This window comes from Squalius cephalus, assembly GCF_949319135.1.
Source record: "Squalius cephalus genome assembly, chromosome: 24".
Classification (NCBI taxonomy): domain Eukaryota; kingdom Metazoa; phylum Chordata; class Actinopteri; order Cypriniformes; family Leuciscidae; genus Squalius; species Squalius cephalus.
In genome coordinates this window covers 1504250-1519981 of record NC_137145.1, presented here as the reverse complement: position 1 = coordinate 1519981, position 15732 = coordinate 1504250, and the positions used below count along the sequence as shown (strand labels likewise).

Sequence of the window (15732 nt, the reverse complement as noted above, 5' to 3'; positions counted from 1 at the left end):
CTGTGAATTATTACAGTGTTTTAATTTAATCTCAGTAAACCAGCAGAAACGCTGTTAGAGTTGTGAACGCATTCATTTATGTGGATCGGTTCTGTTGAACGGCCCGTTTTAATGAATCGTTACCAAAGATGTATTCAAACATTCGTTAGCATCACTCCAAAATCACGTGGAACTGAACAGGCTAAAGGAAGCGTATATTTAATAACTTATATTTGAGTCAGAATATACACTATTCTACATAGAACAAATAAATAAGTCTAAGATTAATTACTTGCATCTACAATCTATTTTTTGAAGCAACATTTAGTTGTTTGGATGAAATGATGGGAAAAAGTGTTTCATTATATATAACGTAGAGTAAATTTATATAGAGTAGATTTTACCATTTTCTACTTGAATTAAACATTTTGAATCGACTTTTTAAAACTATAATGGTTGTTTGGATAAAATGACAAAAAAACAACACAGAATAACATCAGAAGGCCAGACAATAAAGATCTGTTTTAGTTATATCACCCAATGCTGTTTCCACATTAGACAAAAAGTGTCCGAAACAGCTTTATCACACGGACATGAGCGCTGCATGCCCACGTGTGTGTGTGTGTGTGTGTGTGTGTGTGTGTGTGTGTGTGTGTCGTCAGCGAGCGCATCGGGGGCCATTACAGTAATAACTGGAGGTTTAAAGCGTGAGTCAGTCTCCGCTCGGCGCTGGGATTGGCAGTCTAAACAACTCAGTCCAATTACCAGCGTTTTCATTCCATTACAGGCCTTCCCTCGAGGCCCGGTCGACACACACACAATCGTGGCACAATTAATGTGTTGTGTTCTGACACACGTGAGCTTGAGACGACGGACTGTAAATCAGTCCGCCACTCACGCCAGTTCAGAGACTGGGTTTCTGCCTTCTTTAGTAGTAAACACTGCAGTCGCTCTCAGTGTTATCTTGATGAATCAAAGAGGCCTTCTTGTGTTCAGGCTCTACTAGAACAGGTTTTCCTGTGTGAATGTTGATTATTCTCCTCATATTCTCCATTGTTGCGGCTCCTCTCTTCCCAGTCTGTCAGTAACGCTCTGTTTACTTCCTGTCTCTATGAAGCCCCTCCTTCTGAAAAGCACACTGTGCTCTGATTGGTCGGCTGGAGCAGTGTGTTGTGATTGGTCAAGAGCTTCGAGTGTGTTTGGGAAAGTCCCGCCCCTTCCATAACCACCAGTTTAACACACTACTAACTAACTCAACCAGGCCCCGCCCCTTTATTCTGCGCATGAATTATTATAATGAGGAATATTGTGGCGTGTTCGTTCCCGGAAGAAACTCGAGACTACAATGGAGGTGTTTCAGGAGTTCAGAAACACTGACACTGATATAGAGAAGAACTGGAGCGTTTTCATGCACACATTTTTCACAGATTCACATTTTTTAAAGTTTACACAGAGATGTTAAAGTTTTAAAAGAAAAATCAAAACTTGCAAATTGGAACCTATTTCAAAGTGTGTGTTCTCGAGCCCCAAACACTGTTATCGTGCAAATGAACATCCAGAACGCATTAAAAGTTTTCTGTTTTCAGTCGTGTTAGCGGCCTCTAAGTTAATAACTAATGATCATTGCGACGCAAGTGAATCAATCAAAACTAACTTTATCTGGATAATAACTTTATTCTAGAGCTGCTGTAAAGCCAAAACAATCTCTGTTACTTTAATTTCCAATTATAACTGTAAAGCTGCTTTTAAAACAATCTGTATTGTTAAAGCGCTGTATAAACGAAGGTGACCTGACACAAACAGCAACATTACACACTGAAGAGGCGAAAGAGAGCACCTCGTTAAACGAAAACGAGGCGCAGAGGTAAAGATGCTCGGGTCTGAAATGAGCTCACTGGCACTGCAGCTTGTGTTTTTCAGTCACTAATCGCATGTTCCTGTTACTGACTCATTACATCCTGGCAAACGTCCTGAGGAAAGTTTTCTCGTCCAATCTGTCTCCGAATAGTTTCCGAGTTTGAATCAAGCTTCTCCTCAAGGCTTGCTCTGGTGTGTAGCGCACTGGGTTTGTCACATTGAAGGAGTAGTTTCCTGATCATTTACTCTCCTCCACGTCATCCGAGATGTTCATGTCTTTCTTTCTTCAGTGGAAAAGAAATGAAGGTTTCTGAGGAAAACATTCCAGGGTTTTTCTCCATATAGTGTCTTCAATGGGGTCCAACGGGTCGAAGGTCCAGATGTGAGTTTCAGTGCAGCTTCAAAGTCTCGACACGATCCAGCCGAGGAATAAGAGTCTCATCTAGACAAACCAGTGGACATTTTAGAACAAAATACACATTTATATACTTTTAAATCAGTAAATCCTTTCAACGTGATTACGTAATGTGTGTCGTATCACAGCTAGTGCAAGATGACCATTTGTAAATATTAAAGTATATAAATGTGTATTTTGTTCTAAAATGTCCGCTGGTTTGTCTAGATCAGACTCTTATTCCTCGGCTGGATCGTGTCGAGACTTTGAAGCTGCACTGAAACTCACATCTGGACCTTCGACCCGTTGGACCCCATTGAAGACACTATATGGAGGAACATGCTGGAGCGTTTTCCTCAGAAACCTTCATTTCTTTTCGACTGAAGAAAGAAAGACATGAACATCTTGGATGACGTGTGTGTGAGTAAATGATCAGGAAATTTGAATTCTGAAGTGAACTAATCCTCAATAGTGGTTGAACTGAGCGGCCCGATTTAAAGCACTTTGGGGTTCTTGACAAAAAGCGATCCATATTTTGTGCCGTTCCAGGGCCAAAACCTGAGTGGTGAATAATGCAAGGTAGAGCTGGACATGGTGGAAATGAGCAAACACACACGCTGAATTTATTACCGCCTCTAATGGGCAAAATGCATTACAATGCCATTTGTGATATGTAGCGGTACACAACCTTTCTGCTTATTATAAATTAATGCAAGGCTGGAGACGATAGATGAAACACGGGCGTTTCTGTCTCGATACGTGCAAGAACTCACATCAAACGTTAATTGAAACTTCGGCTGCATAACAGAAAAAATAAACAAATTACAAGCATTTCACACTCAGCTGAATCTCACCAAAGGCCTCAAAGCTTCTGAAAGACAGAAGTCTCTTTTGCTCACCTGGAGAGTTAAAAACAGCTCATATTGAAACAGAAAACTTTACCGTCAACTTTCATCAGTTTAGTGCATTCTTGAATTAAAACTATATTTAATATATTAAGTCAATCATCAGTATTACTACAGTTAGGAAACCTGACTCTTTTCACTTGAGACTCTATGAAACCGCCCAGCAACCACCCAGAACACCCTAGCAACTGCTGGACAACAAAACAGGTGGAAAAAAAGCTTTAAACTTCTTAGCAACGCCATAGCAACCACCCACAGTACCCTAGCAACCACCCAGAACACTGTACTGTAGCAACTTTTAAACAACAAAACAGGCGGAAAAAGCTTTAAACTTCTTAGCAACGCCATATCAACCACCCACAATAGCCTAGTAACCCCATAGCAACAACTAAGAACACTAGTAACTTCTGGACAACAAAACAGGCAGATAAAAGCTTTGAACGTCTTAGCAACGCCATAGCAACCAACCACAATAGCCTAGTAACCTCATAGCAACCACCCAGAACACTGTAGCAACTGCTGTAAAATAAAACAGTTCAAAAAAAACCTAGAAACTGCTTAGCAACGACGTGGCAACACAATAGTGAGTTTTGCACAGGCAAGCATCACTCAGGTTTTCTTGCAATACTGAAAAACATTCAATATTTTATAAAGCCTAATAAACATTCTAAATATGTTAAGTCAATAAATCACAATTACTAGTGCTCACAGGGATCTAAACAAACCCCTAACATGCATTAAAACTCATTATGTAACTCACAAACACCTAGTAAGCGCCTGAGCAACACCCTGGCAACCACCCAAATCACCATAGCAACATAGTACTTTTTCCAAATTTCCTTTCAAAAATGTACAAAGTGGAGTTTACTTTGAGACCTGCCACTGTATAAAACTGAAACGAGAAGAGTTTACTGGAGATGTGTGAAACACACAGCAGAACGTCTCCTGTTGGCTTCGGACAGAAGAATGGCTTCGGGGGAATACATCACAGCTTGTGTTGGCTGAGATCATGACGGCCTCTCTCAGACACTAAAAGAGTCGTGGCCAGATCAGCTCTCAACCTCGACCACACTTGTGTTCGGCTGAACCCGGCGGGCACAGCTCAGCTCCCATGAGCCTCCTCTGCCAAGCTGCGCCCGCACACGTCGACGCATATGAAAACAATTACATTAATTGCATGTCTTTGGCTACTTGTGCTAAATTACACAAGCCAGTGAATTAAGGGCCATTTACATAGTTGAATTCTCCCGTCTCACCTCTGCTAAAGTGAAGCTCTGCATCTAGTGCTCAAATCCACCAAACGAGCCCTCGTTACACACACTGACACTGACGCTGTGTTCAGAATGCCTGTCAAGCCTATGATTGCAGCATATATATATATAAGAGGTGTAAGAATAACCTATTGTCACGATTCCATACATATCATGATACTGAACTCATGATACCATATTATTGCGATACTCCAAGACATATGATAAAAGGTTAACAAAAAATAATGTACTGTTGATTAAAATGCTAAATTTGATATTACATTGTGTGTGTGTAAATGAATATGATGGACTTGGTGCTGAAACCCAATGAACAATAGAGACACCAGAATAACAATATTCATGATTCTGAAGCTGAAAACAGAATTATTTTAGATGAATATTCTTGATCTCTGTCACTGATTAGATATATTTTAAATAATGTATAATGTAGGACACTTTTTACTGGTAACATCAGACATTTGGCATTATCAGGACACAAATATTCCCCCAGTGCATTATTACACATTATATTCAACATTATATATAGTAGTTTAATGTAGTACTGACACTAAAACTTCCTAACTATCCATCACCATCCACGATACATATTGTTGTATTATTGTATTGCGATATATTGTGATACGATATATTGTTACACCTCTAACATATATAGTATACCATGTACAGTATGCAAATATCCATATGCACGAGCTACTTGTGAAAGAAAGCATCCAGCAGGACAAGTATGAGTAGTACAGTACAGTAGTATGCTATCCTCTCTCTCTCTGGTCATATGTCTAGTTGAGTGTGTTGTGTTGAGGTAAATCACTGCTGTGTGTGAGTCCGTGTTTAACAGCATCTGTGTCCAGATCGAAGCTCGTCCCCTCATAACTCACGGTGGAAGTGGCGACGCGACACACTCACAAATCACACTCGCAATTAATATCCTCAATGAGAGCGCAGAGCCGTCTACAGCTCCTGAACTTTATGGCGTTTCCATTGATCACCGTTCCACAACAACAAAACGCTGCTTATTTATCGCTCTGGAGTGTTACTCAGGCCCTGATTAAAACATCTGTCACATACAAGATGCTGAAAAGGGTAAATGATCACTGGTGTTTCCATTAGTCTCCAGAGAGAGAGAGAGAGAGAGAGGGGGAGAGTGTGTAAGAGAGAGAGAGAGAGAGAGAGAGAGAAAGAGAGAGTGTGTGTGAGAGAGAGGTCAGCGGAGCAAAGCCAGGACACTTGAATAGGGATTCATTTTGATTTGAATCAAAGGTTACAATGATTTAAGCAGAATGTGCTGCGGTAACACTGACCTGAGACCAGACTGACTGTAACTATCAGAGTAACTTGAATAAATTGAATCAGAATAAGTTCCTCTCGCAGCATCTCTTCTCTTCTCTGATGATGTGGGCGGGGCAACCTGAACCTGTCACTCACATGAGATCAGCCAATAGCAAAACACAACCATCCAATCAATTCCCCACGGACAAAATCAAGCCCCGCCCACATTTGTTCTTGATCAAGAAGCGTTTCACTCGGATATACGTCACAATAGGGAAGAAAAGACAAGCACAACTATCGTTTCATGCCGACTTTAATGTAGTTCCTAATCTAGTTGTCTAATAAACCTGGCATTGTGCTTTACGAATATTTTTGACTCTTTTACAAATTGCTTTTTTTCCTCTTTTGTAAGTTGCTTTGGATAAAATAATCTGCTAAATGCATAACTGCACTCAATAATAAACAAACAGCATGAACAGTGTAGTGTGACTCACAAACAAATGAACCCATTTTTTAAATGAATCAATCAAAAGATTCACTTTATTGGTCTGAAGTAGTCTTGCTGAATTCATTGATTTAAACTAATTAGTCTTCCAGATAACCTGATTAACAAATGTTATAATAAGTGGATTTTAATTGTAAAAAAAAAAATGTAAGCGTGATTTAGAATGAGATTTCACTTATTGCATGTCATGGCTGGTTAGGATAAAAAAGATGTGATTTATGACTTGTCGTTTTATTGCATTGCATTTCAGGTTATTGCACTGTCTAAAGTGGCGGCCACATGATTTTAAGCATGTGCAATTATTTCAGACAAATCCGAGCAATAAAGAGTGTTTGTGAATAATCCTGATCAGCAGATTGTGGATGAATTATTACAGTAGAGGAGTATAGACATTGCACTGACACAGCTCTCACTGCACGAGTCGAGATGTTCACTGCTGGACGACTGCAGACACCGAGAACAACAATAAGATAATGTATTAGTGGTGTGTGTTCTCACCTGCGCTGTTCATCTAGCGTGACTGAGTCATTTCACACAGCGAAGAGCATCTCTCATTCACACACACACACTGAAGAGCTCCTCCATCTAAACTAAGAATGAGCGCCATGTTAGTACAGCAGAATCTGCTCCCAGCGTCTCTTTATGCTGAGAAAGGCTTGATCTCGTTCTGCCACGGCTCTCTGCTGGAAAGTGACAAACAGAAAGGCTCGGAAATTCTGATCCAGGGTTTTCTAAACCCCTTTGACTTTGAAAATAATAAAATAAAAATAATAATATATGTATAATATAAAATAATAAATGAAATACTAAAAAATTCAATAAAATATTAGCTCAAAGGGCTAATATTAGCTGACAAAAAACTTTCTGAATCCCTGCTTTAATAAATCACATTCACTGAGTCGTTAGAGAGTCACTGGCGTCGCTGTATCGGGTGTGTCTGTGTCTCTGCGTCTGCAACAGCGACCGTATCGAGACTATAGTGAGACACAGGACATCCAGCTCGGGTTCTGCCCGTGGATATAAACTATTTAGGAAAAGGGTGGAGTCTGCATGAGGATGCCAGATGAATTGTTGGAAAGAGTGAGATCAGCAGCTGTTTATAAACACCGAGCGCTGTGATTGGTGAGATTATAGATGCGTGCTTTTGTTTAGTAACACTAAACAGGGAAAATGACCACAAGAATGTAAATGTCACACAATTCAGCGAAAGGAAACATCAGAATGAGTTCCTGTTTATGTCAGAGTGTGTGTGTGTGTGTGTGTGTGTGTGTGTGTGTGTGTGTGTGTGTGTGTGTGTGTGTGTGTGTGTGTGTGTGTGGACTCACAGGCGATGCGGACGTGGGCCTTCCGGCTCTTGGTGGTTCCCGCTGAGCTCCAGGCCACACACTGACACCAGAAATCCTCCAGACCGAACAGTTCCTCCACTTGCTGACGGGTGATCTCGATACTGGCCTCCCGAACCACCAAACCTATACACACACACACACACACAGACACACACAGAGTCACTGAGACATCGAGGTTCTGCAGTCAAACGCTCATACTCTTGACCTCTGGCTGTAATTCAAGTGTCTATATATATATATATATATATATATATATATATATATATATATATATATATATATATATATATATTTATATATATTAGAGCTGGGTATTGACACAAATTTCATAATTCGATTCGATTTCGATTCACAAGATTTCGATTCGATTCGATTCAATATTGATTATTTTGGATATCAGGTACAATACATGGCAAATTTTATCAAGGAAAACAAATCTCTTCACTAATGCGGTAAACTATGGGAGTCAGTTGTAGCCTATAGGCTTCATTAGCCGACTATAATACTGAAGGTAAGAATTCACTGATTTGTGTACAAACACTTAAAATACACTTTTATTTATTTTTATAATAATAAAGTTATATGAAATTATATAAAAATTAAAATGGTGGCTGTCATAAAAAACTTTCCAGATTTATTCAAACATGCATTAAATATTGAAGAACATTAAACATTATAATGAATATGTAATATGGTGCATATATTTAACAAAATGCTCCTCTCTAGAGTTAATTCTTCTCGCTGACTGACGAGTTTATGGTCACTGGATATGGTTTTTCTGAGGTAAATGTGACGTTACATGACATTGTTTACAAGCTGATTTACTGACGTCTTTCCACGGTTGAAACACTGATTGAGCGACTCCATGTCACATGATACGGACTTTGATAAGTTGTTCTCTATCTTTTAACACACTTTCAGAAGCTCATTCATGTTCATCTCGCGCTGTAACTGGTGTTATTAAGGCGGAAGAGAGGATCATGTGCTTCTCGAGAGCTGAGCCAGAGCGATCTCACGCCACAGCGACAAAACGGTAATTATGTTTTTGAATTTCGTAAGAAAATGGACGTAATTTGAAATCTGAGACTTTGTTTCATATCAATAATAACAAAGCACAAAGATTATTGTGATTTATTGGATGGGATGTGCTACAATGTTCCATTCATTCATTCATCAACTGAAAACAGGATGACTAATCGATTCTTGGGATTTAAGAATCGATATCGTTTCGTAAAAATGAGAATCGATTAAAATCGAGAAATCGATATTTTTTGCCCAGCCCTAATATATATATATATATACATACACACACATTATTTCAGCTCTATCTACTTAAACAGGGAATGACTGAAAGACTGTTTGTCAAGATCACGTTTCAGTAACAGAACTGATTTGCCACTATTTAATTAGATCAATAGTCAAGCCTTAGTGATTTTACCACACATCCTAACACCTCATAATCGTGGTAAAATCAGAGTAATAAATGGCTGTTTAGCTCATATTTATCATAATCATATATTATACACTGAACAAAATTATAAACGCAACACTTTTGTTTTTGCCCCCATTTTTCATGAGCCGAACTCAAAGATCTTTTTCTATGTACACAAAAGGCCTATATCTCTCAAATATTGTTCACAAATCTGTGTAAATCTGTGTTAGTGAGCACTTCTCCTTTGCCGAGATAATCCATCCACCTCACAGGTGTGGCATATCAAGATGCTGATTAGACAGCATGATTATTGCACAGGTGTGCCTTAGGCTGGCCACAGTAAAAGGCCACTCTAAAACGTGCATCTGTATAATTATTTTATATTTTATAATAAATTTTATTCTTCGCTTCTATAACCTCCACATTCATCCGCGCATCGTCATTTCTCCATTCTCGTACCATCTCGATCATTCCTTATAATTTCAGGTACATGCTTTAATTTGTGCCGTCACAGAACAGCACACGTCATAAACCCGTGCCGCTGAGGTGTGGAGATCATCATGAGAGGAGTGATTTACTGCGAGTGTGGAGCTCATCTGTGTTAGAGCAGATCGACTGCCAGGATGATTGAGCTGTTTTGAGTCTTTGGAAACGTCATGGCAGCCCGAATCCTGTTTGCTAAACTCCTCTGATTATTGTTCATCTGGCCGCTGGCCGCTCAACAAACCAACGTTTGCCTTCAGCCCGGATTCTCTTCTCGAAACGCTACATTACAACCCATGTCTTCATTATTTATGCCTTTAGCCTTCTATATTTCATCATTTATGGTGAGGATACAGAGATGTAGAGCGTCTAATCGAATCAGAAACGTTAAACACTGTCTCTGGATGAGCGTGTAAGAGGAGACGCGAGTGTGTGTCGGTGTGAGTCGAGCCCAACGTTCTGACTGGGTCGTTTCTGATTGGGTCGTTTTCGGGCACAGGTTCTGACTGGGTCGTTTCGGGCACAGGATCTGATTGGGTTGCATTGCCAGTGGCAGCAGCCTGAGCCATAAAGCCACAGTAATCCTCTATGCAAATGTGGCTTCTCTGCTTTCCTACATACTAATTGCTTGTTGCTTCATCTGCAGACATTTACAATCACATGTGCCGTTAACTCCCTCACAACAAAGATAAACTAAGACAGTTTTTAGACATGCAAAATGCAAATATCATTGGATATGAAAAGGTTTTATTTTAATTAGGATAAAATGACATAAATAGAAGAAGAGAAATATACATGTGTACCTATACATTAATGTATAACAAACAATAAATAAATTATAAAATCTAAAAACATTATTAGACACTAAATTAATATTTTCCCCTTCACTCGTTCATGTTAAAAGGTCCTGCAGTGTGACAAATCCACTTTTAAAAGTACAAATTCATATACAAGCTCATAAAACTGAATAGATTTTAATTATAAAAAGAACAAATATAAATATTTTTTTTAAATAATAGTAAAATAATGATAAAATAATAAATTACTATAAAATATAAAAAATATATAACTTTTATTCCAAAGAAAAAAATTACATTATATTAAATATATTGCAATAAATATAATAAAAAATAAATAAAACCTACATATATATATATAATAAATACATATATTATATACATATAAAAACTATATTTATGTATATTTAAAAATATATATTTATTTTACATTTTTATTTACAAAAAATATATAGAATAAAAAATATAGATATATAGATATATCATATACATATAAAAAACTATATTTATTTATGTGTATTTAAATTTATATTTAAATGTAATCAGTATATATACACTTATTATACATTACATATATAAAAATATATATATATAATATATTAATATTTTATAAATTATATTTATTTATATTTTATAAAATGTTTTACTTTACTTTTTTTTGACTATCTATCTGACTTTCTTTAAGCCATACAAGCTGTTAGTTATAATGAAAACTAACAGTCAAATAGTAAGATAAGCACTGTTTAGTAGTAAAATCCCATTCAGGTCTGGCTCCATTCTGGTGTTGAACACACACTTTTCATCATTCAGTCAACTCAATATACTGTACATACTCATGTAGTTTAACTCAGAAATAAAGTAAAATGAGTTGCAAACACTGATGTTCTATACTAAATCTAGATCTGAAACAATACAGCAGTTTTTGTCCATCAAATACAGTTACATGCAGTAGAAACACAAACAGGCTTGTATTCTCTCTCCAACACAGGAAGAGTTATTTACCGCTTATTAGCATTAGGAATCTAGCGCTGGCACTGAAATTACATTCTTAATGCGCTGAATACAGTCAGCTCGCCTGCTCACATTTCTCACACATTTTTTCTGTCCTCCAAAGCCAACAAAGACTCTAACTTGGCATTATATTTACATCAAAAATGCATTATATTGGAAGCTACAATGCAGAATGGCTTTATTGGAAACGCATCGTTCATCTGCAACTGAATTATTCCCGAGGCCGTCATCTAGCATTTATTCAACTACTCGCAAACTCTCATTTCAGATGTTCATGTGTGACACAAAAGAGGGCGAGACATCAAAGCCTTCCCTGGAAATGATCACATGATGCGAGAGACATGTTTGATTTGCGGGTCGAGCCCGTGGGAACGGCACCTCTACCAACCCAACCCTGCTCACTGACCCAAGCACAATTGACCTTGTTTATGAGCCGTTATGAGCATCAATAATTAAAGCTGTGTGATGCTGGAGCTTCAGCCCTCGTCATACAGAGCTGAGGAATAATCACTGTGAAGATTACAGATGCATTACCTACTGATTAAACCTTTTTTTTATATATATATATATATATATTTTTTTTTAATCATGGCATTGTTATGATTAGGACAATAATAAATATATTTTATTATATATAATATTTACGATATAAAACTACAGAGCAGAGAAATAATATCAATGTGTAAAAGTACCTAACTAATTAAATCCGCATCTTTTAAAAAGTAAATCATTGCATTGTTTTGAGGCGTATAATAAATAATATTTTATTATTTATAATATTTAAAATACAATTTTTTTTTCAAACAAAGATTTAAAAGGGTTAAAAAGAAAAAATTCTACTGTACATTATAATATTTGTAAAAATTATAATATTAAAATAATCTGGATGAAGCAGTGTTAATGTAATAATGTAAGTAGTATGTAATAAAAATAATAAATAATACAATATTAATTATAACATTATGAAATATAAAAAATATAAATTCATTATTAAGTAATTAATAATTATTACATATAAATTATAAAGTGATATATTTAACTGTATAATATATACATTTTTAAAATTCATATAATAATGAATATTATATTCATATAAAACTTGATTTTAAATATAACTTATACAATTATATGTAAAAACAAAATTTCAAGTCAATTATTAAATTATATTTAAAAACAAATTTTAAATATAAATATATGATGTTAAATATTTAAAGGGGGGGTGAAATGCTATTTCATGCATACTGAGTTTTTTACACTGGTAAAGAGTTGGATTCCCATGCTAAACATGGACAAAGTTTCAAAAACTAAGTTGTACGTTTGAAGGAGTATTTTTGTTCCAAAAATACTCCTTCCGGTTTGTCACAAGTTTCGGAAAGTTTTTTTCGAGTATGGCTCTGTCTTACGTAAGATAGGGCGGAATTTCCTTATATGGGTCCTAAGGGCACTTCTCCGGTAAGATCGCGGCCGCGCGCGCACTCGTAGACCAGAGCAAGAGAGTGAAAGCAGTTCGCCATCAAAGCGCCCTGCCCGGCTTTTGGGAAGTCAATGTCACCAAAGAAGTGTGTTTTTGGTTGCCAGGGCAAGACAACCCTGCACAGATTCCCAAAGAACCCAGCGTTAAGGAACCCGTGGATGGAGTTTGTTTTCCTGAGCATAAACGGAGTTGTGTAAGACTGTTGTTCCCTGCATTTCGAAGATGATTGTTTTATAAACAAAGCCCAGATCTATGGATTTGCAGATCGTCTAATGCTTAAGGATCGAGCAGTCACAATGATAAAGGTTCGCGGTCGTGCGTTGGAACCGGACGGTGAGTAAAACTGTTTGTTGAACAAATGTCTCTGTGTGTTGTCACTAGCTTGGCGCGTTAGCACAGCTAAGCTTCGCCCACACGGCCCGCCCCCAGCCGCTCGGTTTTTTCCGGAAAGACTCGGTACAGCCTATCTTTCTGTTAAAAATGTAATAAAACAAAAGACTTTTTGGAGATATGAAGGATGCAATATTACTCTATAGGTACTCAAGATTAACAGGAGATTGAGTGAAAATGAGCATTTCACCCCCCCTTTAAAAAAGAGATTTTAAATATAATATAAGTTAAATGTATCAATTTTATCAGCTATCATACTGATTCTCAATCATCACTTAAACATAACAAAATGATTGGCTAGTTAAGCGAAATCGCTGCCTTTAAAGCTGCAATAACTCCCGAGCGTTCAGCTCACCGGCGACCTCCTGAACGTGGCCACGCTCTTATTACTGGAGAAATGATGGTGAAATAATTTTCCTGCCTGTCATACATTATGTCTGATCTGTCTTCTCCTGTTTGACATGATGCATTATTGATGTGCAATAATCATCATCCTCATCCTCATCCTCATCCTCATCACGGGCTCTTCTTCATCGATCTGTTGGATCACGGAGAAGGGAGTGTCTCGATTAGCGCCTCACGTCATCACTCAAGTCTGTGGTGTGCATTACATCGCTGTAGCGACATATAATTAACTTAGCCTGCTTTGTAGCAATCAATGTCGCTGGCCTCAGGAGATTAACATCAGTGATGCTCCAGTCCAGAGGATGCTCACCTGCCCTCCATCACCCCGCGCTCGCCTGTGTACACGCCAGGACTGAGAGATGAGACTGACGTTTACCTTTTTCCCAGGGAGCACATCGGATTATAATATGAAAAATGTAGCGCATAAAGAACTTTAGGGGTGCAACGGATATACGAGGAGGGATACGGAGACACTTACAAACCAAATGATTTAACTTTAGTTGAAAACAAAAAGTACAGCTTTAAACTGTATATATTTAATAATTGTTGAAATTGAAATGAATGAAATTGTTTTAAATTCTTAAGATAATTTCTTAAACATTGAATTAAATGCCAGGTAATAATCAAAATATCCAATAATAGGGTTAATTCAGGATAATTGGGAGGGACATCTCATTGGCAAAAAGGGACCGGAATAAATGTTCTGCATAACGCAGGATATTTAATTATAGACAAGCCTGCAATCCTCAAGGGCTCTTATTTTGAAATGTCTACTACTTCCAGCTGCTCAAACATAAAATATGCATCTGACAACCATCTAAAACATGCAAGAATACAGAGAACATACAGAAAACACTGTCATAATTCACCAGCACAAACAACAGTGCGACTCGATGCGACTTTTTATCACAATTCTTATGTTTTTTTCTCAATTGTGACTTTATATTTTGCAATTCTGACTTTATAACACAAAATTACAACTTAATATTTTGCAATTCTGACTTTATATCACACAATTGCAACTTTATATCACGCAATTCTGACTTTATATCTCGCAATTCTGACTTTATATCTCGCAATTCGGACTTTATATCTCACAATTCTGACTTTATATCTCGCAATTCTGACTTTATATCACGCAATTCTGACTTTATATCTCGCAATTCTGACTTTATATCACGCAATTCTGACTTTATATCTCGCAATTCGGACTTTATATCTCGCAATTCGGACTTTATATCTCACAATTCTGACTTTATATCTCGCAATTCTGACTTTATATCTCGCAATTCTGACTTTATATCTCGCAATTCTGACTTTATATCTCGCAATTCTGACTTTATATCTCGCAATTCTGACTTTATATCTCGCAATTCTGACTTCATATCTCGCAATTGAAACTTTATATTTCGAAATTCTGACTTTATATCTCGCAATTCTGACTTTATATCACACAATTGCAACTTTATATCACAATTCTGACTTCATATCTCGCAATTGAAACTTTATATTTCGAAATTCTGACTTTATATCACACAATTGAAACTTTATATCTCGCAATTCTGACTTTATATCTCGCAATTCTGACTTTATATCTCGCAATTCTGACTTTATATCACGCAATTGCAACTTTATATCACACAATTCTGACTTTATATCACGCAATTCTAACTTTATAACACAATTCTGACTTTATAACACAATTGCAACTTTATATTTTGAAATTCTGACTTTATATCCCGCAATTCTGACTTTATATCTCACAATTCTGACTTTATATCTCGCAATTGCAACTATATCACGCAATTCTGACTTTATATCACACAATTGCAACTTTATATCACGCAATTCTGACTTTATATCACACAATTGAAACTTTATATCTCGCAATTCTGACTTTATATCACGCAATTCTGACTTTATATCACACAATTCTGACTTTATATCACACAATTGCAACTTTATATTTTGAAATTCTGACTTTATATCCCGCAATTCTGACTTTATATCACACAATTGCAACTTTATATCACGCAAATCTGACTTTATATCACGCAATTCTGACTTTATATCACACAATTGAAACTATATCACGCAATTCTGACTTTATATCACACAATTGCAACTTTATATCACGCAATTCTGACTTTATATCACACAATTGCAACTTTATATCTCGCAATTCTGACTTTATATCACACAATTGCAACTTTATAT

The 15732-nt window shown here is 36.9% G+C and overlaps 1 protein-coding gene across 1 annotated transcript in view; it reads right to left on the bottom strand.

Annotated features, from left to right (window-relative positions):
* unc5cb (unc-5 netrin receptor Cb) overlaps window positions 1–15732 on the bottom strand; it is a 218704-nt gene that overhangs the window by 92851 nt on the left and 110121 nt on the right. Inside the window, exon 3 of the mRNA XM_079860665.1 lies at window positions 7503–7646. Within this exon, the coding sequence (XP_079716791.1) occupies window positions 7503–7646 (144 nt within the window). The remainder of the gene's footprint in view (window positions 1–7502; window positions 7647–15732) is intronic.